Source organism: Oncorhynchus tshawytscha, linkage group LG11 (assembly GCF_018296145.1).
Source record: "Oncorhynchus tshawytscha isolate Ot180627B linkage group LG11, Otsh_v2.0, whole genome shotgun sequence".
NCBI lineage: Eukaryota > Metazoa > Chordata > Actinopteri > Salmoniformes > Salmonidae > Oncorhynchus > Oncorhynchus tshawytscha.
The window spans coordinates 37,831,475-37,856,087 of NC_056439.1; the positions used below are offsets into that span (position 1 = coordinate 37,831,475).

At 45.2% G+C, this 24,613-nt stretch overlaps 1 protein-coding gene across 3 annotated transcripts in view; it reads left to right on the top strand.

Annotated features, from left to right (window-relative positions):
- The window catches only part of LOC112261962 (connector enhancer of kinase suppressor of ras 3), a 76,877-nt gene that overhangs the window by 15,555 nt on the left and 36,709 nt on the right, over positions 1-24,613 (top strand). For 2 of the 3 annotated variants that reach the window (XM_042330079.1, XM_042330078.1), the window contains 6 exons: positions 4,421-4,584; positions 13,920-14,122; positions 15,141-15,228; positions 22,684-22,725; positions 23,927-24,046; positions 24,253-24,312. In XM_042330079.1, coding sequence (XP_042186013.1) covers positions 13,965-14,122; positions 15,141-15,228; positions 22,684-22,725; positions 23,927-24,046; positions 24,253-24,312 — 468 coding nt within the window. In that variant the 5' untranslated portion in view covers positions 4,421-4,584; positions 13,920-13,964. The remainder of the gene's footprint in view (positions 1-4,420; positions 4,585-13,919; positions 14,123-15,140; positions 15,229-22,683; positions 22,726-23,926; positions 24,047-24,252; positions 24,313-24,613) is intronic. The other variant, XM_024437618.2, reaches the window with a different exon arrangement.

Sequence of the window (24,613 nt, forward strand, 5' to 3'; positions counted from 1 at the left end):
TGTTTTACGCCAATGTTTGTCAACAATGTAATGTAAACAAACAGCCTTTGAACATGGTTAAAGCTATCCTTTTGATATGATGGATAGTCAGACCAACAGATGAAAGGATTATATATGCATTTGAGTGTTATCATTTTCTCCAGGCCCATCCCTCAGCTTTTTACCAAAACAGAGGTGGGAAGACCGCTTTGTTATTGATTCAACTAAGGATTCAAGCTTTAAGGATGGGAAGGAAAACGGGCACTGTCTGAGCCAGAGCAGGCCTGGTAACCTAAACCTCAAGCTTGCCTTCCCCTCTACCCTTCTTTACTCATCCGTGGAGATATTCCGCAGAAGGATGGAATCATTCCACAGGAAATGCCTTTTAACACGGCGAGGGTAATGCAGGAAGGAGAAACCTTAGCCCATGGTTTCCATCCTTTTTGTTTCTCTTTAATCCCATTACCAGCGGCTGGCCCAGTCAGAGGCGTAGTCTGTGTTTGGGTTGGGCTGGGTTCAGTCCGCCCGCCAACACGGCAGCACAGCGCTCGCTGGGACCCACTCATACTCTCCTCCACTGGGTCCATGAAGTGAGTTCCCTCTGTGCTGCCTGAACCCGGTTAATCTAAGGGGTTAAGCCAGAACTGTCAAGTCTGCCCTGGGAATTCTCAACATAAGAATGGGAAAGATGTTTAGACAGTAAATGTACTTGACTGATTGTGTTATACTTGAGCAGTTTGATAGATTCATTTGCAGAAGCCTTGCAGACTTTCCCTAAACATTTTTGTGTTTTATATGTTGTTAAAAATGCAATAAAGCACAGCTAATGGTATATTAAAGAGATTCTTCTGCACATTTGTAGTATTTTGTTTTTTTGTATAAGACTTGGCTGTTCCGAGTTGTTGGGTTTGAATGTAGGTCTAATGTCAATGTAATTGTTTCTATGAATGTACAGAATGTGTGTGTGGTTGCAAAGTGGACAGTCCATCACAGCAGCATGCACACACTACTCTTGCTGCAATCCAGTAGATGTGATTGGCACAGCAGCCTCTGTGGTCAGTCTTGGGAGCCCGTGTCTGTCTCTCCGCCAGACAGATTAATAGTCTGCTCTGGTATCTGTAACCGGATCTCCTGCAGCACTGAACCATTCAATACGCTGACACACACACACACACTTTGCCTTAGCAACAGCACTCCACACACACACACATTGATTGTCACACAGGCATAAATATGAGGTGCCATTCATAAAGATGGCCCCTGACCACAGAACACACCCTGTCTGCACACACACATGCTCTACATACACTATATGTAGTATATTCCTATACGGAGTGTGGTTATTATGGCTGCAGTTTAGACTGGAAAGAATGCTAGAATCCAAAGTGCTCTGTGTGTGTGTGTTGTGCAGCTGACAGGCCATTCAGGGGACCAGGGCTCAGGGCTTTAGCTCTGCAGCTGCCCCTCTCTGTGCCCTCTTTGATAAGCAAGATGGTGTTTCCTCCCTTCCTCTCTGGCCCATGCCTCCTCTCCCACACACAGGCCTGTTCTTCACTCTGTTGTCACAACACTGCTTACCGGCCCAAATGAGAGGGGGTTGTGATTGTTGCAGTCAGGTTTTATTTAGAACAAGAAGCATTTTTGTTTGGCTCGAAGGGAGACTTATTTGCTGGAGCTGTTTTGTCCTTCCCCCCCCCAAAATAATTTTAATTACACGTCACATGTTTTATTATCTAAAGCACTCCACATTACCCACACAGACTTCTGCGAAGAATGCTTGTGACGATTATCATTTCATCCGTCACTTAATCTAAATGCATGTCTATATGAAGAACCAGACATTGATTATGGAACAGTTTGAGCAGCACTTTGTTATTATTTTGTTATTGTAATTTATAATGTGGGTTAGCACAGTTGTGCTTTGTTTCTGATCTGAACATGGGTGTATTGTAATGCTTGGCTTTTGATGTTAATTGGTCAGAGGCATGATGGCCTAGTGGTTAGAGTGTTGGACTAGTAACCGAAAGGTTGCAAGATCGAATCCGCGAGCTGACAAGGTAAAAATCAGTCGTTCTGCCTCTGAACAAGGCAGTTAACCCACCGTTTGTTCCTAGGCCGTCATTGAAAATAAGAATTTGATCTTAACTGACATGCCTAGTTAAATAAAGATTATAAAAAAATAAATAAAAGGTAGCCCTATTTTTAAATCCTGTAATTTCATGGTTAGAGCCGAGGACAGAGTAAGGTCAGCATGCTGCCGAGTTAACCCAGGCCTCAACAATGCCTGATTTCTTTTAAATGCTCTTTGATTCAGTTCAGGTTTGATCTATTGTTCGATGTCCAGTTTCTTTTCTTGATTAAATATTAAGTTTTGCTCGCATTATTCCACACATTCAAATAAAAAGCCTCACTGGGCAAGAAAAGTCTATTGCCGCCTCACTGTAAAATCCAACCGCTGGGTCAATCTCACAGGCCTGTAAAATATGAACCACGTTTTGTTGGTCCAATTGATCCAGCTGAGACCTTACTAAGTGTCACTGTAATGTAGTATGGATTTCTTATCCTTTAGTGGGCAGAATGGCTGGTATTGTGATCGTTACAACTCATCCAACAGTGTAGGGATTTGAATAGCAGACGAGACATTCTCCAACTGTAATCAGACCTGAGAGCCATCTATTGTTTAACTGGCCAAACAGACTTCAGTCAGGTTTAACCTCTTCTGTTTATGGTGTGTTTATCTTGAGGATAGATCTGATGCACCTGTTTTTCTCTGCTGTTGGTTTGTGTACACACAGCCGCCTGTCCGGTGTCAAGTCCGCAATTAGAACTGGGCTTGTCAATACAAGGCTGTTGCGTCTTTACAGGGATTAATGAGGTGTGTCTCAAACAAGGAATCGGTACTGAATGCTATAGGGAGCCAGGAGGCCTGCATCAAAGCAGGATTAATGAGGAATCGGTACTGAATGCTATAGGGAGCCAGGAGGCCTGCATCAAAGCAGGATTAATGAGGAATCGGTACTGAATGCTATAGGGGGCCTGCATCAAAGCAGGATTAATGAGGAATCGGTACTGAATGCTATAGGGAGCCAGGGGCCTGCATCAAAGCAGGATTAATGAGGAATCGGTACTGAATGCTACAGGGAGCCAGGGGGCCTGCATCAAAGCAGGATTAATGAGGAATCGGTACTGAATGCTACAGGGAGCCAGGGGGCCTGCATCAAAGCAGGATTAATGAGGAATCGGTACTGAATGCTATAGGGAGCCAGGGGGCCTGCATCAAAGCAGGATTAATTGCTTCACTATTTTCTCATGTTATCTTTTGAGTCTTTCCACACGAAAAGGTCTTCCTTATAGGCAACGTTCCCTCATCAAATTTCAGTTTTGCTCAGCGCAAACTTGAACGTTGAAAATTCTGTGAACATTGAGGCTGTACCCACTTTGTTACAGTTTTAGCACTGGTCAAGTGGCTATTTGATCATAATGTAGGCCTACCAGAGTGGCCTACCATAAAAAACAATGGCGAAGATGCTTCAAACATTTTAACATGGAAATAGCTGTTCTATCATTCAGCCTACAGTAGCAGCCAGTGTGTGCTGTTCAATGTAGGCCTACATTCCATTTAAACTTTTGAAGCAAATTAACCGGTTTATCCACTTGTCCCTAAGACAAGGTGACTGGAAATGGTTGTTTGACGCAAGAAATCATTCTACAAAATAATATGCATTGTTTATTTCCATACCAATATTAGAGAATCAGGCAAATTATGCTACCCTCTGCCCATTGGCTACTTAGCTTATTTAACCCTGTCTCAAAATACAACACTACAAATGGAGCAAAGCTCTTTACCCGACTCTTTTCAAAGATGTCTAGAAATGCACACATTTTGTGCTCTTGTAGGAAGCAATCACTCCCCTATTGCTGACTACAAATGATCGATCTCCGCTAATAAGTCCCTAAATAGCAAATGATATGAACACGTTCAAATGTGCACACGTTGCTCCATGTAGCTCTCGCTTTGATCTCAAAACAAGAGCATCGACTCATAACCGCTCATGCTGTAAAAACAGTCCAGTTCAAAGTGAAAGGCACAGATCCATATGTGGCAATGGTCTATTTGCATATAGGCCTACTGCAGCTCAGGTTGGTTATGGCGCACCTGTCTGTATAGAGGTTGGGTCTGTCAATACAATAGAATCCTACTCCGGTGCGTTCTGCCTAGAACAGAATTTCTTGCTTAGTTTGTTTTGTTTCAGTATGTTGCATGGAAAATAACTAATATAGTGTTGAATCGATCACAATTCCCACAGTAAAAGAAACGTTGATTGTGTTCATAGAGTTTTCCCCGTTCATGAAGTTCAATCTCTTGCTTCTGTGCATGGGCTGTTTAGAGGAATTATTGCTGTAGGTGATCTTTGTCTAATCAATGGATTCTCCCCCCCAGGGCTGGATGACAGCCTGCAGCAGTATGTAGCTAACTTTGAGCAGGAGAAAATCAGTGGGGAGCAGCTGCTGAAGATCTCCCATCAGGACCTGGAGGAGCTGGGTGTGGCCCGCATTGGACACCAGGAGCTGGTGCTGGAGGCTGTCGACCTGCTCTGTGCTCTGGTATGGGGTGCTCACACCACATCTTTCTCTCTCTGCCCCCCCCGGCATGTCAAGTCAATAGGTTGGTTCTAGTTTAAGATAAAACAGATGGTGGGACCATGAACTTGCTGGTTGTTTAGTGAGTCTCATGGAGCTTAGGTCATCAGCCCTGCTGCCACCCTGCTCTCGCAGTGCTAGCGTGTGTTTGAAATATGCCCAGAAAATAGTTGGCAGCCAACAGATCCAGTGTTGCAGAACCTCTCATTTCCCACAGAGCTCAATGGGATGTGGAACACTGCTCCAGGATATTAGAGTAGTAAAAGCTATCAGTTTCACTCCAGAGATGGAGTCAAATCAGGCTGTATGGGTCCCAGGTCTGGTGTGGTGGTTGAATGTGAGCTGATGATTAGTAGTGCATTTACATTTTAGCAGACGCTCTTGTCCAGAGAGACTTACAATTAGTAAACATTCCCACAGATAGGGAGGCAGGACATGAAGTGGCGAAATGGGTTAGTGTGCTCACTTTTGGTCTCTGTTTCTCTCCCTCTCTTTCTCTCTTACACACACACACACATATACAGAGAGAAATGTCAGGTCAGCTGTACATTCCCAGTGCACTCCCGGCCTTGGCCTCTTGTCTCTTACCCCAGTGGCTCATGGGAATGGAGTTACAGCCTACTAGCTGGGCTGGGATCTGACTGGGAGATGGGCCGTCCATCAGAAGAGCTGCCAGGCGAAGAGTTATGGTCAACACTGTTGTATTAAAGCTCCTAGAGAGGAGAGGGAGAGACCAAAAGACTGGGATAGAGCCTCTCTTAAAACACAACCTGGTTCTGTTTCAGTCTGATCTTTTCAAACAGATGGGATTGATTTGGGTTTTTATCGCTTCCTGTGTCATATAAGCCCAGATTGCGGTCTTGAGTTTTTATCAGTGTCAGCGTTCTTTTGTCAAATCCTTATGCTCCTTTTAAATTAGCTCACATTAATGATTTGCCCTCTATCAAGTTCCTAAAAAGAGCATATCCATTTCGATTTTATTCTCACTGATCTTATTCTATAAAGAAGGAAGTTCAGTAGACAACAGGTTACTGTGCCCAAACCGATCTAATTTAGCAGGTACTGGCCCACCATCTAAATACCTGAGGGGCCTAGTGTGGTTTAGAAAGGTCTTGTGGGAGTGTGTGCTGGTCTGTTAGACACCAGTCGTGTTCGTGCCCTTTAACATCTGATCCTGGTTAGTTTGCTCCTGGTTAGTTTGCTCCTAATGTTTAAGTTTGAGATTCAAATGAGGAGATTAACCTCAGCATGGTAGCTGCCAGTCTGAGTGTCCTGAGCCCTATGTCTGTGTCCAGCTGTGAGACCCTTATCCTGGGATGGACCTCTGAAGTCTGGGGTTCATTGATTCACCATCTTTCGGGAATATTCCAAGGGAAGTATTGTTGGATAGTGTCTGAGCATCCCTTTCTGGCTACGGTGAATGGCAGCTTGAATAGATAACACCCTGGGCGGTAACGTTTCTGTGGTTATTGGGAATGGATGGACACGTGGAAACGCTTATTACAGGGGTGAGAGGGTATGTCTAATGGTTTGATTAATCTATGTGTCCTACCTTATTTACCATACCGTACATCCTGCATCCCTTCCTCTGCTCAGGGTAATTGGGCCCAGATTTCTGCTCATCCCCTGCAATTTACTGAAGCCTCATAGTTTTCTCTTGATGGGCTTCATAAACTTAACCCGTGCTCCCTTGTTTCTCCAGTGTGTGTTTGTTAGCTTTAATGTCTTCCCCCAATGCAGGGCCTCTGTTATTTCTCAAAATAAATTGAAAGTCTGTTGGGAGAGGATAGTTATGTCATGGACGACCGAGAGGATGTTTAGTCGGACTTTGTTTGGAATGCCTGGAACTGCCCTCACACCTGTGATTGAAGAACCCTGGGTAAATGTGATGATCTGCTGTGGCTCTCCTTATTAATAGGGATGGGAATTTTAAATAATTTCACTATTACAGTAATATGCGTTTTTTTCAGATATCTGGATAGTCTAAATGCATTTTTTAAATTTAAAAAAATTGTTCAACGGAACTTGCTCGCGTGACTCAGGAGAGGCTTGTTTCAACAGAGATGGGTGGGGAAGGGGTGCAATGGGGATACCTAGTCAGTTGTACAACTGAATGCATTCAACTGAAATGTCTTCCGCATTTAACCCAATCCCTCTGAATCAGAGAGGTGCGGGGCTCTGCCTTAATCGAAATCCATGTCATTGGTGACCGGGAAACATTGGGTTAACTGCCTTGCTCGTGGCAGAACGAGAGATTTTTACCTTGTCAGCTTGGGGATTCGTTCCAGCAACCTTTCGGATACTGGCCCAATGCTCCTACCCTCCTGGCTACCTGTCGCTCTCGCTCTCGCTCTCGCTCTCTTTCGGGCCGGGGTGTCTGACACAGAGGGGGAAAGTAGCCAAACCGACTCACGCAAGACTCCCTAAATTTTATCAGCATATCGATTGCGCAACCAGGGGTGGAAAGACCCTGGATCATTGTTACTCTAACTTCCGCGACGCATATAAGGCCCTGCCCCGCCCCCCTTTCGGAAAAGCTGACCACGACTCCATTTTGTTGATCCCTGCCTACAGACAGAAACTAAAACAAGAAGCTCCCACGCTGAGGTCTGTCCAACGCTGGTCCGACCAAGCTGACTCCACACTCCAAGACTGCTTCCATCACGTGGACTGGGAGATGTTTCGTATTGCGTCAGACAACAACATTGACGAATACGCTGATACGGTGTGCGAGTTCATTAGAATGTGCGTTGAAGATGTCGTTCCCATAGCAACGATTAAAACATTCCCTAACCAGAAACCGTGGATTGATGGCAGCATTCGTGTGAAACTGAAGGCACGAACCACTGCTTTTAATCAGGGCAAGGTGTCTGGTAACATGACTGAATACAAACAGTGCAGCTATTCCCTCCGCAAGGCTATCAAACAAGCTAAGCGCCAGTACAGAGACAAAGTAGAATCTCAATTCAACGGCTCAGACACAAGAGGTATGTGGCAGGGTCTACAGTCAATCACGGACTACAGGAAGAAACCCAGCCCAGTCACGGACCAGGATGTCTTGCTCCCAGGCAGACTAAATAACTTTTTTGCCCGCTTTGAGGACAATACAGTGCCACTGACACGGCCTGCAACGGAAACATGCGGTCTCTCTTTCACTGCAGCCGAAGTGAGTAAGACATTTAAACGTGTTAACCCTCGCAAGGCTGCAGGCCCAGACGGCATCCCCAGCCGCGCCCTCAGAGCATGCGCAGACCAGCTGGCCGGTGTGTTTACGGACATATTCAATCAATCCCTATACCAGTCTGCTGTTCCCACATGCTTCAAGAGGGCCACCATTGTTCCTGTTCCCAAGAAAGCTAAGGTAACTGAGCTAAACGACTACCGCCCCGTAGCACTCACATCCGTCATCATGAAGTGCTTTGAGAGACTAGTCAAGGACCATATCACCTCCACCCTACCTGACACCCTTGACCCACTCCAATTTGCTTACCGCCCAAATAGGTCCACAGACGATGCAATCTCAACCACACTGCACACTGCCCTAACCCATCTGGACAAGAGGAATACCTATGTGAGAATGCTGTTCATCGACTACAGCTCGGCATTCAACACCATAGTACCCTCCAAGCTCGTCATCAAGCTCGAGACCCTGGGTCTCGACCCCGCCCTGTGCAACTGGGTACTGGACTTCCTGACGGGCCGCCCCCAGGTGGTGAGGGTAGGCAACAACATCTCCTCCCCGCTGATCCTCAACACCGGGGCCCCACAAGGGTGCGTTCTGAGCCCTCTCCTGTACTCCCTGTTCACCCACGACTGCGTGGCCAAGCACGCCTCCAACTCAATCATCAAGTTTGCGGACGACACAGCAGTGGTAGGCTTGATTACCAACAACGACGAGACGGCCTACAGGGAGGAGGTGAGGGCCCTCGGAGTGTGGTGTCAGGAAAATAACCTCACACTCAACGTCAACAAAACTAAGGAGATGATTGTGGACTTCAGGAAACAGCAGAGGGAACACCCCCATCCACATCGATGGAACAGTAGTGGAGAGGGTAGCAAGTTTTAAGTTCCTCGGCATACACATCACAGACAAACTGAATTGGTCCACTCACACAGACAGCATCGTGAGGAAGGCGCAGCAGCGCCTCTTCAACCTCAGGAGGCTGAAGAAATTCGGCTTGTCACCAAAAGCACTCACAAACTTCTACAGATGCACAATCGAGAGCATCCTGGCGGGATGTATCACCGCCTGGTATGGCAACTGCACCGCCCTCAACCGTAAGGCTCTCCAGAGGGTAGTGAGGTCTGCACAACGCATCACCGGGGGCAAACTACCTGCCCTCCAGGACACCTACACCACCCGATGCTACAGGAAGGCCATAAAGATCATCAAGGACATCAACCACCCGAGCCACTGCCTGTTCACCCCGCTGCCATCCAGAAGGCGAGGTCAGTACAGGTGCATCAAAGCTGGGACCGAGAGACTGAAAAACAGCTTCTATCTCAAGGCCATCAGACTGTTAAACAGCCACCACTAACATTGAGTGGCTACTGCCAACACACTGTCAATGACACTGACTCTACTCCAGCCACTTTAATCATGGGAATTGATGGGAAATGATGTAAATGTATCGCTAGCCACTTTAAACAATGCTACCTTATATAATGTTACTTACCCTACATTGTTCATCTCATATGCATACGTTGATACTGTACTCTATATCATCGACAGCATCCTTATGTAATACATGTATCACTAGCCACTTTAACTATGCCACTTGGTTTACATACTCATCTCATATGTATATACTGTACTCGATATCATCTACTGTATCTTGCCTATGCTGCCCTGTACCATCACTCATTCATATATCCTTATGTACATATTCTTTATCCCCTTACACTGTGTATGACAGTTTTTTTTGGAATTGTTAGTTAGATTACTTGCTCGTTATTACTGCATTGTCGGAACTAGAAGCACAAGCATTTCGCTACACTCGCATTAACATCTGCTAACCATGTGTATGTGACAAATAAAATTTGATTTGATTTGATTTGCAAGTTAGAAACTCATCTGGTAGTGTCTGTCTTGACGGCATCAAATTGATGTAAAGAAGCTAGCTAGCTAAAATAGCCAGCTAATTTGGTTAGGTAGCTAACTATTTGAGGCTATTTTGCCGTGCTCTACGCGTACTTGTCTACAATAACTTCATTCATATTAAACAGCCAACATTTTGGTTGATCATTGTAGCCTACTCCTCATTTAACTAACTTAATTCCATTTAGCGGAAATCTCCCACTTCACTTGCCATACATGGAGCCTCTGACGGTAGTGCTGCTTTGATTGACCAACAATGACAAGCTACACATGTGAAAAGTGTTTAGGCTACCGGTATGTCTTTTTTATGGGGCACACTCATAACTGTCATAACTTTGGATAACCGTGCCCATCCCTACTTCAAATCAAATCAAATTTTATTTGTCACATACACATGGTTAGCAGATGTTAATGCGAGTGTAGCGAAATGCTTGTGCTTCTAGTTCCGACAATGCAGTAATAACGAGCAAGTAATCTAACTAACAATTCCAAAAAAACTACTGTCTTATACACAGTGTAAGGGGGTAAAGAATATGTACATAAGGATATATGAATGAGTGATGGTACAGAGCAGCATAGGCAAGATACAGTAGATGATATCGAGTACAGTATATACATATGAGATAAGTATGTAAACCAAGTGGCATAGTTAAAGTGGCTAGTGATACATGTATTACATAAGGATGCAGTCGATGATATAGAGTACAGTATCAACGTATGCATATGAGATGAACAATGTAGGGTAAGTAACATTATATAAGGTAGCATTGTTTAAAGTGGCTAGTGATATATTTACATAATTTCCCATCAATTCCCATGATTAAAGTGGCTGGAGTAGAGTCAGTGTCATTGACAGTGTGTTGGCAGTAGCCACTCAATGTTAGTGGTGGCTGTTTAACAGTCTGATGGCCTTGAGATAGAAGCTGTTTTTCAGTCTCTCGGTCCCAGCTTTGATGCACCTGTACTGACCTCGCCTTCTGGATGACAGCGGGGTGAACAGGCAGTGGCTCGGGTGGTTGATGTCCTTGATGATCTTTATGGCCTTCCTGTAGCATCGGGTGGTGTAGGTGTCCTGGAGGGCAGGTAGTTTGCCCCCGGTGATGCGTTGTGCAGACCTCACTACCCTCTGGAGAGCCTTACGGTTGAGGGCGGTGCAGTTGCCATACCAGGCGGTGATACAGCCCGCCAGGATACTTTATTAACATAGAGGCCTCTCTCTCATTGGCCCTGGGAGAGGTCATGGCTTATGACGGGAACACACAGCCGACAAATACCAGACCCCCTCACTTTGGCAGCCAATTCCCCCCTCATTAGTGTCTCTCTGCTGTGGGGTCAAACGGTTCAAATCCAACTCTTCTCTTTGTGGTCACACCGTCCTTTCAGGGTAGACAGGATACCCCCTGTATCGGTCATGTAGCCATTGAATAGATGATCAGGAGATGAGATGCTCTGAACCTTCTCTTTCTCTATTGAATACTCTTGGAGAGCATGTTCTTACGTCAGTGCTGTGTAATTGTTTTCATCTCATAAATGAGTAGAACCTTGTATGACCCGTGTCTTAGCTTGACTCTCATAGAGTTCCTCCCCCTCAGCCGGACGTTAGACAGACTGACATACTCCGATTAAAGCTCACACCAGCCAAAAGCCATCAGAGCAAACTAGTCTCTGTAGACCGACGAAGGACATGTTGATTAATGAAACTGGGACTCTCGTTAAAACCATGATGACTTCTGCAGAGACCCATCTTGAAACCCAACACCTCTGATTGTCTTTAGAAACCCAGCGTCCAGCTCACAGGAGAAAAGCCCAACTATTGTCTCCCAGAGCCATGGAATAGATATTCAAGGCGCAGCAGCCAAGTAGTGTGTGGAAACTGCTATGATTGGTGTTTTACTGTCCACTGTGGACTTGTCCCCTAGAGGTGCGTACCTATCTCCTCAGGAGCAGAAAACCGATGTGGGCCCCCACCTGGCAACAGCCTCCTGTCTGTGGTTGAGAGTTGTGGGAACGCCCTTCTTGGGCCATGTTCCTCTGGTCGTGTCAGGTGATGCGTATCGTTGGGCCCATGTGGTGAGGGGCAGGAAGAACCTGTTGCGATAGCCCTCCTCGGGTCTCCTGAGAACACTTGTTCATGTCAGGATACAGGACCTATCTGGAGGCCCAAGCAGATCCTGCTCACAACAGCCACTTTGAAATGGAGTGAATTTGATTTAAAACGCCCATTATTTACCTGGTCCCTGTTCCTATAAGTTGCTACAGCTATGGAACAAAGAGGTGTTGAACATCTGCCTACCAGTCAGAGCTGGTGTTTTCTGTGTGTTATTGGCTCACTAATGACACAGCCAGCAGTGCTGTTTGATGTTGATTGGCTCTCCATGGCTTAGTTTCAAAGCCACTCTGTTTTGGTTCAACACAGTTGCTGTGTCTTATAATGGACAAGTGTGGGGTTTTAGAGCATCTGAGATAGTTATATGCACCTTCTCTCCATCTCTTCTCCTAGTATAAATCTGCTTAAGGTTCATGAGGTTCCCATAATGACCTCAAAATCTCTGTCTCGTGGACCTCTGAAAGAGCCATTTGGATGTTTGATTTGCCAACTGAGATGTAGGAAATGTAACATGCTCTATCAGTTTGCACATATGGCTTCTGCCTCAGCTCCATGCAGCTCCGTGGGGACGACTTTAGGGTGAGGTAATATATAATCGGTTCCTGAGTAAATGCTCCTGATATAAAACGGCAGCTGAGTGGAGTTAGCCGCTGATCACTTGCAGGTTTCCTCAGTGTGGAGAAGGGCGGAGCGAGCGCAGGCTATTTTCTGATCTTTAGCGTGTTTAGCCGTTAGCGTGCCAGTCGGGCTGAGGCCAGAGAGGCTGGCAGGGATGCAACACCATGTGAGCTGATATTTGCCAGAACAGGAGTTTAGGCTACCCCCCCTCTCATCTCCTTTAACTAGCACTCCACTCCAAACACATTCTTTCCGCAATATTTAAGTGGAGCGTGCGTGAGTTGCCAGGATTAGTTGCTAAATTAAGCCATCCTAAATTAAGCCACTAAGCAGAGCCGGCAGCTGACTGACGTCACAATGAATGTGGCCATCGTGGTGTTTGATGAGAGCATTAGTCTGAACCTGACCATAGGTCAGTGTTAAATCCAATGCTCCCTGAGATCAGACACATTGCTCGCAGTGAAATGTACTGCACAATCCGATTTTAGGTGATGAACTCACCATATGACTAACTGTAGCTATGCGCTATGATGAAGGCTTTGTGAGGCGCTGCGGATGCTTACGTAAAGAAATGCTACTTGGCCTGCTCATACTGTACTAACAATGTACATCTATGGCTTTATTTCATACAAAATATCCCTGTAGGAGCAGAGCTAGGGACCAGCAGGTACAGGACACAACTTTGGCCTCAAATAAGGGATTTCTTTGGCCATTAGGAGGCATTATATATTATAGGTATTTTCTGGGTCGTAAACTCAAAAGATAATAATTTTCTACACAGTTGGAAGTAAAAACTAGGTTGGGTGTGTCCGTCAATCATTTGCCTAATCACTTCCCCTGGAGCAGCTCAGCGAGGTCAGGGTTGTAAGGGCAGTAGGAATAAACAGTCGACAGAGCAGTAGCCTAAGCACACACAGATCTGTGGTCAGGGTTGTAAGGGCAGTAGGAATAAACAGTCGACAGAGCAGTAGCCTAAGCACACACAGATCTGTGGTCAGGGTTGTAAGGGCAGTAGGAATAAACAGTCGACAGAGCAGTAGCCTAAGCACACACAGATCTGTGGCCAGGCTTACACGTCTGCCCTCAAGTTACTGGCTCAGGAAAGAAAACTTTGCTTGCTTGATGGGAATCAGGTGACGGCACGTGCACGCCTCTCTCCCGAGGGTTGAGCCAGACGTGCCTGAAGAATGCAGGGGAATTTCTCCCCAGAGGTGCCGGTAGAGACATGGCCTCTTAAATCATGCGTCCTTAGCCCATTACAATTAATAACCCACATTTACTCTGCAGGAAACATGTTTGTCTGTGAAATGAAATCCAGAGCCATAAAAATCTGGAAAAACAGTTCCGATCAGGAATGCTTTGTCCCAAAAAATGATTTGACGTTCACTGTAATCACATAAAAAACACATTGTTTTATGACAAACTTTAACTTTGATATATCAAGCTCAACTCTTCTGCTCTTTCTTCCCCTCTCAGAACTATGGAGTGGAGACAGACAATCTGAAGGGTCTGGTGGTGAGGATGAGAGCAGCCACCAACAGCCTGCACATGTCCACGTCAGACCGCAGGAAGAGCCAGACATACGACGGCAGCACCTCCAGGAAACCCCCCAACGACTTCCTCACCTCTGTGGTGGAGCTCATCGGAGCTGCCAAGAGTCTCCTGGCCTGGCTGGACAGGTAAGGCCTCGCACAGCATTCTGGGAAGGCTGTCCCCACGAGCAAAAAACATTCAGTGTACTCTCTTTGTATGTACAGAGTAGGGTTACCATGGTAACTTTGCATAGCTGTCCTAGCTACATAAAATCTTCTATATACATTCAAGCTCCTGGACTGCCGTTGGGGTTAGCTGTAATGTTCGTTTTTCCAACGCATAGGAGTCATTAAGCTCACTGAATCACCTCATGACTAGAATATACTTCTACGCTACACATTACAGGCATTGGTTTCTCCTCAGCCTCTACAGACTATAGCAGAAACACAGCTCTTCTCTCTCAGGAGAGCCTTCTAGAAAGGGTTTGAGGACATATAAATGAAATTGGATACAGTCTGGTGGGTTTCCTCTACCTCTGTCTAGAGAATATCCAGATGAGCTGTAAGAACCTCCAGAATATCCACATACTCTACTGCTCATGTACAGTGCTTGCTTTATTTTCCTAGCATTTGTTTTAAAGATCTCTCTCCCCTTCTGTCAGTTAAAACTAAACCAGGAAGTAGTATTAATGTTACCATGTTGACCTTCACAGCTGAAAGGATTTGTTTATTTTCTAAGGTTTGTTTCAAGATCAAAAGTGTGTTGTGATGACTTCTCCCAACGTATTTGGGGGTGGCATGGTGTTGAGGGGCTAGCGGTAGGAGATGTGTTTTGGAGTTCAGGGGTGGGTATTTTAGAGAAGGAATGGAGGAGGTGGCCCAACATGGAGACAGACTGTGTTCCTTCCAATCATTGTCTGTGGCCACAGAGCCTTCTATCCTAGGCACACGCAAAGTAGAGCAAGGTTCACCAGTACTGTAGTTTTTCCTTATTAACAGCCTCGTAGAGGTAGCTCTGTCGCACTGTTGTCCCACTGTGATGTTTACCCCCTTATCCAGCTCTCCTGACTGCTACTGAATATCAGTACGGTCAGGGACAAGACCCGGACCTTAGAATGTAATGATAAAATGGCATCTCAATCTTTTCTCTCCTCTCTTGTTGCAGGACGCCCCTGACTGGGATCAGTGACTTCACCAGCATCAAGAATAAGATCATTCAGCTGTGTCTGGACCTCACCACCACAGTTCAACAGGTCGGCATGTTGCTCTCTCGCTGGCTCTACCTCCCCTCTCTCTTGCTCCAGCTCCCTCTCAACAGTGCACAAGCAGCATGCCCCTGGAAAAATCACACCATAGCTCTTTCCACTCAGGGCAGCCTGGTCTGAGGGCAGACACATGTGGGATTTAAGTTGAGGGGCAGGGGGTTATGAACATCGCAAGCCTGCTTCTGCTGTTTTGTTTTTGGTCCCCCGTCCCCCCTCAGGTTAGCTAATGAGGAGACCCCAACCATGGTGGTGTTTTAACGGCAATTGCAACCACTGAGTTTACACTTTAATGAAAACCTCTGGCGCTCTTTTAAAAGCATCTGCCAACATTGTGTCGTGCATTATTCCCCCTGCCATGTGGTTTCTGTTTGCCTGCTGCAAGATGTTCACAGCGGGAGAGCATACTTTCTGTGTTTATGTCCTCTGGACGGTTAATGCACAGTGGGTTGAGGTGGTACATTGGTCTCCTTCACTGACACATGTTAGATGTTTACCTCTCCTTCACTGACACACATTAGATGTTTACCCCTCCTTCACTGACACATGTTAGATGTTTACCCCTCCTTCACTGACACACATTAGATGTTTACCCCTCCTTCACTGACACACATTAGATGTTTACCCCTCCTTCACTGACACACATTAGATGTTTACTCCTCCTTCACTGACACATGTTAGATGTTTACCCCTCCTTCTCTGACACATGTTAGATGTTTACCTCTCCTTCTCTGACACATGTTAGATGTTTACCTCTCCTTCACTGACACATGTTAGATGTTTACCTCTCCTTCACTGACACACATTAGATGTTTACTCCTCCTTCTCTGACACATGTTAGATGTTTACCCCTCCTTCTCTGACACATGTTAGATGTTTACCCCTCCTTCTCTGACACATGTTAGATGTTTACTCCTCCTTCTCTGACACATGTTAGATGTTTACCCCTCCTTCTCTGACACATGTTAGATGTTTACCCCTCCTTCTCTGACACATGTTAGATGTTTACCCCTCCTTCTCTGACACACGTTAGATGTTTACCCCTCCTTCTCTGACACACATTAGATGTTTACCCCTCCTTCTCTGACACATGTTAGATGTTTACCCCTCCTTCTCTGACACACGTTAGATGTTTACTCCTCCTTCTCTGACACATGTTAGATGTTTACCCCTCCTTCTCTGACACATGTTAGATGTTTACTCCTCCTTCTCTGACACATGTTAGATGTTTACTCCTCCTTCTCTGACACATGTTAGATGTTTACTCCTCCTTCTCTGACACATGTTAGATGTTTACCCCTCCTTCTCTGACACATGTTAGATGTTTACCTCTCCTTCTCTGACACATGTTAGATGTTTACCTCTCCTTCTCTGACACATGTTAGATGTTTACCTCTCCTTCTCTGACACATGTTAGATGTTTACCCCTCCTTCTCTGACGCATGTTAGATGTTTACCTCTCCTTCTCTGACACATGTTAGATGTTTACCCCTCCTTCTCTGACGCATGTTAGATGTTTACCCCTCCTTCTCTGACGCATATGAGATGTTTACCCCTCCTTCTCTTACGCATATGAGATGTTTACCCCTCCTTCTCTGACGCATATGAGATGTTTACCTCTCCTTCTCTGACGCATATGAGATGTTTACCTCTCCTTCTCTGACGCATATGAGATGTTTACCCCTCCTTCTCTGACGCATATGAGATGTTTACCCCTCCTTCTCTGACGCATATGAGATGTTTACCCCTCCTTCTCTGACGCATATGAGATGTTTACCCCTCCTTCTCTGGCGCATATGAGATGTTTACCCCTCCTTCTCTGGCGCATATGAGATGTTTACCCCTCCTTCTCTGGCGCATATGAGATGTTTACCCCTCCTTAAAAATCAGCAAACATTCCATGTTAAATGTGTGTTTGATTTGACCATGGGTTGTCGGGTACTATTTTTATCAGATTTATAGAATTAATATTTCCAGTTTGTTGTCCGAACTGTTTATGTAAGAGTCAGCTCTGAAAGAAAACAAACTAAGCCAGTTAAAAACCCAAGCACAAAGTGCCGATCTGCTTTTTGACCGTTTTTCCCCCCAGGGTATCCCAACCATTGCCAACCGCCTTTACATTTTACAGCCATAGTGAAAGTGGCTATTGAGATTGCAGGTACTGTTTTTGAAGGGTTATTTTAGAGTACATTATGTTCCCAGGGTGCTGATTGCCTTGCTGACGTCTGGGATTTCAGAGCGCGGGTGATTTACTGTGGTGAGTCTCACCCTGGGTGTGGAGGAGAAGGAATGGAGAGTTGAGGGGAGGCATTTCCCACAAAGGTGTTTGAAGTGAAGGGTTTTTGTGTTGCGTGAGCCTTGTACTCCAGGGCTGCCTGTTGCAGCTTTACTGTGGTGTACTGTAGCAGACACCTTGGCCTTGATGGCACTCAGCTGTGAGAGACCCAGGTGGATATGTCTTCAGTCCATCCAGGAGCCACCTTATCCTGTTATAGACACATGCAGGAAGATACCTCCAATGCTCTCACAGACCTGTGTATCTGACATAGGCTTTAGACACTCCTGGACTCTCCCATCCCTACAGATTTCAGGTAGGTGTTTGTCTGATGAAAGACCAGGCAGGTGCTGAGGGGGAGTGGAACTGTGATTTTATGGTGTGGGCATTGCTTCATGAGGTTACACAGCCTGTTAATGAACCTCCGCCAAGAACAGGGCTTTAAAGATGGTCGCTTTATGTCCTTCTGCCTGAATGAACTCTGTATACACACACAATCGAGCATAGCAATGAAACGGCAAACATGCTGCCATTGCAGCCACCTCATCTGACCCGTGAGGTCAGAGCTTGCTCTGTCTTCCTGCATAAAGGATCAAAAAAGGTGTGGGTAACACACAGTAAAGAGGTGGAGAGACATTGTAGGAGGAAGGGAAGTCTTGAGGGCAGGTCTGAGTCCTCATATTGTGTTTTGATTTCTTGTTCTGTAAGATCCTGTTCATTTGTCCAGTCTGGTCAGCTGTGTAACTGGCTTCTTGTTGAACTGGTGTCCAGCAGCCTTCTCTTTTTGCCACTTCATCGCTCGGCTGGACAAATTGTCTCTGGTTACAGATCAAAGGCTGCAGGGCCGCCTGGGGAGTCATCTGATCCTAGTCTGCTGTGGGAGGACCACCATGGCATGAGGAGGCTGAGGATCGGCTGCTTTACCCAGGGAATCTTTCCTCAGTCTTTCACTCTGATCTTGGTTTCCATCTGGCTTTTGTATGAATACTGCTTCTGTTCTGATTTTGAAAGTTTGATACTTCAAGGGATTGTCAAAAAACACAGATCTGAAAGATTATGCCAACAAGCATTATATTCACATTGTGATCATTGGCTACTTTTGATATAAAATAGTCTGCATGTAAGAAAGCAGTTTATTATGAAACTGCTTTTGACCTCAAACCTACTAAATCTGTCTTTTTAGCATATCTGTTTTTGGCATGAAAAATGCATTTCAGCTTGACGTATTCATCCAAATATAGACCTATTTATGGCAAATATATGCCAGCTTCTGATGGAGGTCATGCCAAATTCCTTTCAAAACCACCACACGTCCTTGGCCGTGTTGGACAGTAATTGAGGGGAAACACAGTTTTGGTACCAAAACTGAAACCGTATTTTATGCTTATTAGTTTTCCTCCATGTTTGTTCTGGTGGTTTCACTAGTTACATTTTTATTTATTGATGTGCATCGGTATCCCAAAAGAAAACATTCAGCTCAGTGCGGATCATAAGATGATTCCATAGAGAGAGACTGCTGGAAAAAAACTCTTGGCCCTAAAGAACAAACCAGTGCTGTAGTCCGCCTCTGGTTTTCACATTCACCCTATCCCAGTCTCCTGTCCCCATGTGCTTCAAGGTGGCCACCATTGTTCCTGTACACAAGAAAGCAAACGGAACTGAACTGACTATCACCCCGTAGCCCTCACTTCTGTCATCACAAAGTGCTTTGAGAGACTAGTCGAGGATCATATCACCTCTACCTTACCTGTCACCCTAGACCCACTTCAATTTGCTTACCGCCCCAATAGATCCACAGACGATGCAATTGCCATCACACTGCCCTATCCAATTTGGAAAAGAGGAATATCTATGTAAGAATGCTGTTAATTGACTATAGCTCAGTATTCAACACCATAGTACCCTCCAAGCTCATCTTTTAAGCTCGAGGCCCTGGGTCTGAACCTGGCCCTGTGCATCTGGATCCCGGACTTCCTGACGGGCCGCCCCTGGTGGTGAAGGTAGGAAACACCACCACCACTTTGCTGATCCTGAATACTGGGGCCCCAGAAGGGTGTGTGCTCAGCCCCCTCCTGTTCACCCATGACTGTGTGGCCAAGCATGCCTCTAACTCAATCATCAAGTTTGCAGACGACATAACAGTGGTAGGCTTGATTACCAACAATGACGACACAGCCTACAGGGAGGAGGAGAGGGCTCTGGGAGTGTGGGGCCAGGAAAACAACCTCTCACTCAACGTCAACAAAACAAAGGAAATGATTGTGGACTTCAGGAAACAGCAGAGGGAGCACCTACCTATCCACATCGACGGGACCGCAGTGGAGAAGGTGGAAAGCTTCAAGTTCCTCTGCGTACACATCTATCAAGTGTTATTGGTCACATACACATGTTTAGCAGATGTTATTGCAGGTGTAGCAATGCTCAGACAGTGCAGTAATATTTAACAAGTAATATCTAACAATTTCACAACGTATACCCGATACACACATCTATGCAAAGTAATGGAATTAAGAATATATAAATATACGGATGAGTAATGTCAGAGTGGCATAGACTAAGATACAGTAGAGTAGTATAGAATACATATGAGATGAGTAATGCAAGACACTTAAACACTTATTAAAGTGGCCAGTGATGTCAAGTCAAGTCTGTATATAGGTAGCAACCTCTATGTACAGTGTGGCGAAAGAGGCCAACAGCGCCTCTTCAACCTCGGGAGGCTGAATAAATTTGGCTTGGCATCTAAAGCCCTCACAAACTTAGGATGCTCTCAATTGTGCATCTATCAGGCTGTATCACTGCTTGGTACGGCAACTGCACCGCCCGCAACCGCAAGGCTCTCCAGTGGGTGGTGTGGTCTGCCCAATGCATCACAGGGGCAAACTAGCTGCCCTCTAGGACACCAATAGCACCCGTTGTCACAAGAATGCCAAAAATATCATCAAGGACAACAACCACCCGAGCCACTGCCTTTTCACTCAGCTGTCTTCCAGAAGCAAAATCAGTACAGGTGCATCAATGCTGGGACCGAGAAGCTGTTTTTCAGTGTCTATCTCAAGGCCATCAGACTGTTGAATAGCCATCACTAGCACAGTGCTGCTGCCTATATACAGACTTGAAATCACTGGCCACTTTAATAAATGTTTAAGTATCTTGCATTACTCATCTCATATGTATTCTATACTACTCTACTGTATCTTAGTCTATGCCGCTCTGACAGTGCTCATCCGTATATTTATGTTCTTAAATTCCTTTACTTTGCTTAGATTTGTGTGTATCGGGTATACGTTGTGAAATTGTTAGATATTACTTGTTATTAATTACTGCAATGTCTGAGCTAGAAACACAAGCATTTTGCTACACCCGCAATAACATCTGCTGAACACGTGTATGTGACCAATAACACTTGATAGATGTCCGCGCACACAAACTTTACTACGAGGATACAAATCCTGGCTCCTCAAGTTCTTGTTTGCACAATTGTCCCAGCGTCGTTAGGGTTTGGCCGGGGTAGGCCGTCATTGTAAATAAGAATTTGTTCTTAACTGATTTTCCTAGTTAAATAAACATACTTTTACTGCAGGAGAGACTCGCCTACCTAGCAATCAGAATCACCTTTACATTTACATATACTCAGAATTGTACTTGGTCATATGGTGCTGCTAGTGATAGACAACATTTAGAGAAAGAATACAGACAGCATACATTATATACAACTAGGTAGTGAGCATAGAGCTATCAGAGAATGAGCAGATATACAGTGGACTTAGTGTCAGTATGACTTTAAATGCAGAGAGATGAACAGAGTGCAAGTGTAGTTATTTAGTATACAGTTCAGAGATGGCTTGATGTGGTATGCAGCATAGAGTGCATTTTCCTTTGGTCTCTGTGGGCCAGATGGTTGGTTGGTGAGGTCCACTGCCCAGGGAAAGAAACTTTTCGGATGGTGGGAGATTCGGGTCAGTGACCTGAACCGCCTGCCAGAGGTCCATTTTTAGAGTAGGTGGTGGGAGGGGTCAGCAATGTAGTACATCCGCTTGTGTGTCTTCTTGGTGACTGTTCTGATGTTGTCCTCCCACTTGAGGTTGTGGGAGATGATGGTTCCCAGGAATTAGAGTTTTTCAGCCGTGGTAACAGCTGAGCCATTCATCTCGAAGGGGAGAAGGTGGGGGGATGTTTTCTGAAGTTAACCATCTCCACAGTTTTGTCTGTGTAGAGTTCTAGGTTATTGTGACTGCACCAGGCCACCAGCCGGTCATCTCTCCACGGTACATGGACTCATCGCCGTCGGTGTTGAGACCGACCAGTTGTATCATATGCAAACTTTAGTAGTTTGACAGGTACAGTTATCGGTGTTGAGGTGAGAACACGTGTCCTTGTGGCCCTCCGGTGCTGAGGGATAAAGAGTCCGAAAAGGTGTTTTTTCAGCTTTACGTGTTGCGTCCTTTTGGTCAGGAAGTCAATGATGCTCTGACCGATGGAGCCGGACACATTCAATTGGGAGAGTTTGTCTTGTAGTGGTTCTGGGATGATGTTATTCAACGCAGAGCTGAAGTCCACAAACAATATCCTTACGTATGTCTTTGGGTTATCAAGGTGTTTTGAGGATGTAGTGTAGGCCCATGTTGACAGTGTCGTCCACAGACCAAGAGAGGTTTTGAGATGGGACAGTACCAGGCGATCAAAGGTTATGATGACTGAGTTAGAGGATGAAATGCATGGGAATACAGTGCTAAACAGTGTTTTTTTTGTTTTGTTTACCGAAGTCAATTTAAAAAACTAAAATGGTATAATATGGGATTGGATACGGGTTTTTGGTCACCTTGAAGTTAGATGATATGGTTTCTACAGTGTAACACTGCCGCCTCAAAGTTGTGTTTTCTAGATGCAAGGTTCCTTCATTTACACTACTCTATAGTTTACTGTAACACCACACCACGTTTTGCAATTATATTGTCCCCAAGTTCATATGGAGATGTAATTTGACTCGGAAAGCTATTTATTTGAGGCCATTCTCCATCTCCCACAGTCCTATATCTGGAGCTTTGATTATATCATATTTACTGACTCATTATACTTAGTAAATAAAAACTATATTTTTGGGGAAAGAACCTCTTCCTGTTTGTTGATGGAGTATTGAGAAGGCCGCCTATCTGTCTCCTCCTCCACAGGACTATACTGTTTACGAGATGGAAGAAAAGATCCTGGAAGTTGTAAGTATATCTCCTCTCCTTTTGTGTAAACTTTAGAATGAGTTCCCACCTATGGGAGCACTCAGGTAAAGTCTGTTTGAATGTTTGGGTAGATGTTGATCTCTAATGTCCTATATGGAGATTAGGTGGCATGTTTCAGCGCAGTCTCCCTCTGAGTTAATAGTGCAGGCAGGGCCATGGGCTTGGGCCCTCTGGTAAAAGAGGCTAAAATACACCCCGGCCATCAATCAGTGTTTCCTGTCACTGACAGTCCAGACTCTACAGCTCACACTGAACTTCCTCCCTCTCAGACACTGTCGGTGAACTCTGCTGCAGGAACACACACAATAGCAAGATCTCAATCTCTACACTGTTTAGAAGTCTTCTCCATGTTGAACTTGTTGTTCAAATAAGTGCACCAGAAAAACTATTGTAGTTAGACTGGTCCCTATCTATGGTGAATATTCTGAAGTGTGTGAGTAGCATTTCATTGATTCTGGTTTGTTTACAAATTCCTGTCAAGGGATCTAGTTATAGACTTGTGTGGTCAACACAAAATTCAATTAGAGCTAAAATAAGGTTGGTTCAGTGCATCAGTTGGTTTAACTCGTGTCCTGTCCGCATCTGTATGTAAGCACAAATGTGTTGTGCGTGTTTTAGGCATGATGCTTGTTACTCGCCTGAAGAAAACGCTATTTTTTTTTCTCAGAGCATCACTAAAATGCCCCCACTAATGATGACAAGGTGGTGAGATTGTCCATAATGACCTAGAATGGAGAAGAGGGGGGTAGGCGGATCCCCCGCATGTTCTCAGTGCTGTATCTGAAGCTGAAGAACCAGCTAATGTTAACGTTAATGACCCTCACCCCTCATTTCTCCCCTCTTCCCTGGGGGAGTGTGATAATTGCCCCAGAGTGACTGACTGTTCTTGTCACCTGACTGCCTGGCCGACCTGCCAGCCCACCCCTCTAACACAGCCACAGACACAACACCTCTTAGGTGACAGGCGGTAGCTACAGAATCAGTCACGTGACGGGACATTACATTACTGGGTTGGTCGTGTAATCACAGCCATCAGGAAAGAACATCGAGTCACTGGAACAAGCAACGAGATGAGATGGATTCATGAGATTCCATTTGATTTTGTTTTCATTCTTTGGGTTGTTTGTTTTGGTTTTCTTGCGTTGCTTAAAAGGATCCCCTCTGATCTTTCTCGTTCCAGTCCAAGGTTCTGAACAGTATCTGTGACCAGACCGTGAGAACCACCTCTGACCCTCTGATGAGCCAATCAGCATGCTTGGATGAAGTTCAGCTCAACAACCTCAAGCCTGGGGAGGGACTGGTGAGGAATGCTGCCTGTTTTCAGTTTAACCCCAAACCATCTAGACTACTAGCTCAGTCTGTCTGGACTACTAGCTCAGTCTGTCTGGACTACTAGCTCAGTCTGTCTGGACTACTAGCTCAGTGTGTAAGAAAGTTGAGCTCCAGACAAACTCTCAACCATCTCACAAATGATAATTCATGTTCCTCATGTTCATATTTGTACAGGGTATGTACATCAAATCCACCTATGATGGACTTCATGTCATCACGGGCACCACAGAGCATGTAAGTATAGTGGCCACAGAGGAATACTTGAGTATATCCTAGTGAACACCATCCTGGTCAACGCGCCATGTTTCAATATAAATCCAGTTGGTATAGCAACTCTTAATATTATGCGTAAATACTGGCTGCCATGTGCCAAGTTCTGAGGGGGAGACAGTCAGTGGTATAAAGTACTTAAGTAAACATAATTTAAAGTACTACTTATGTAGTTTTTGGGGGTATCTGTATTTTACTATTTATATTTTTGATAACTTCTTAATTTGATTTCAATACATTCCTAAAGAAAATGATGCACTTTTTA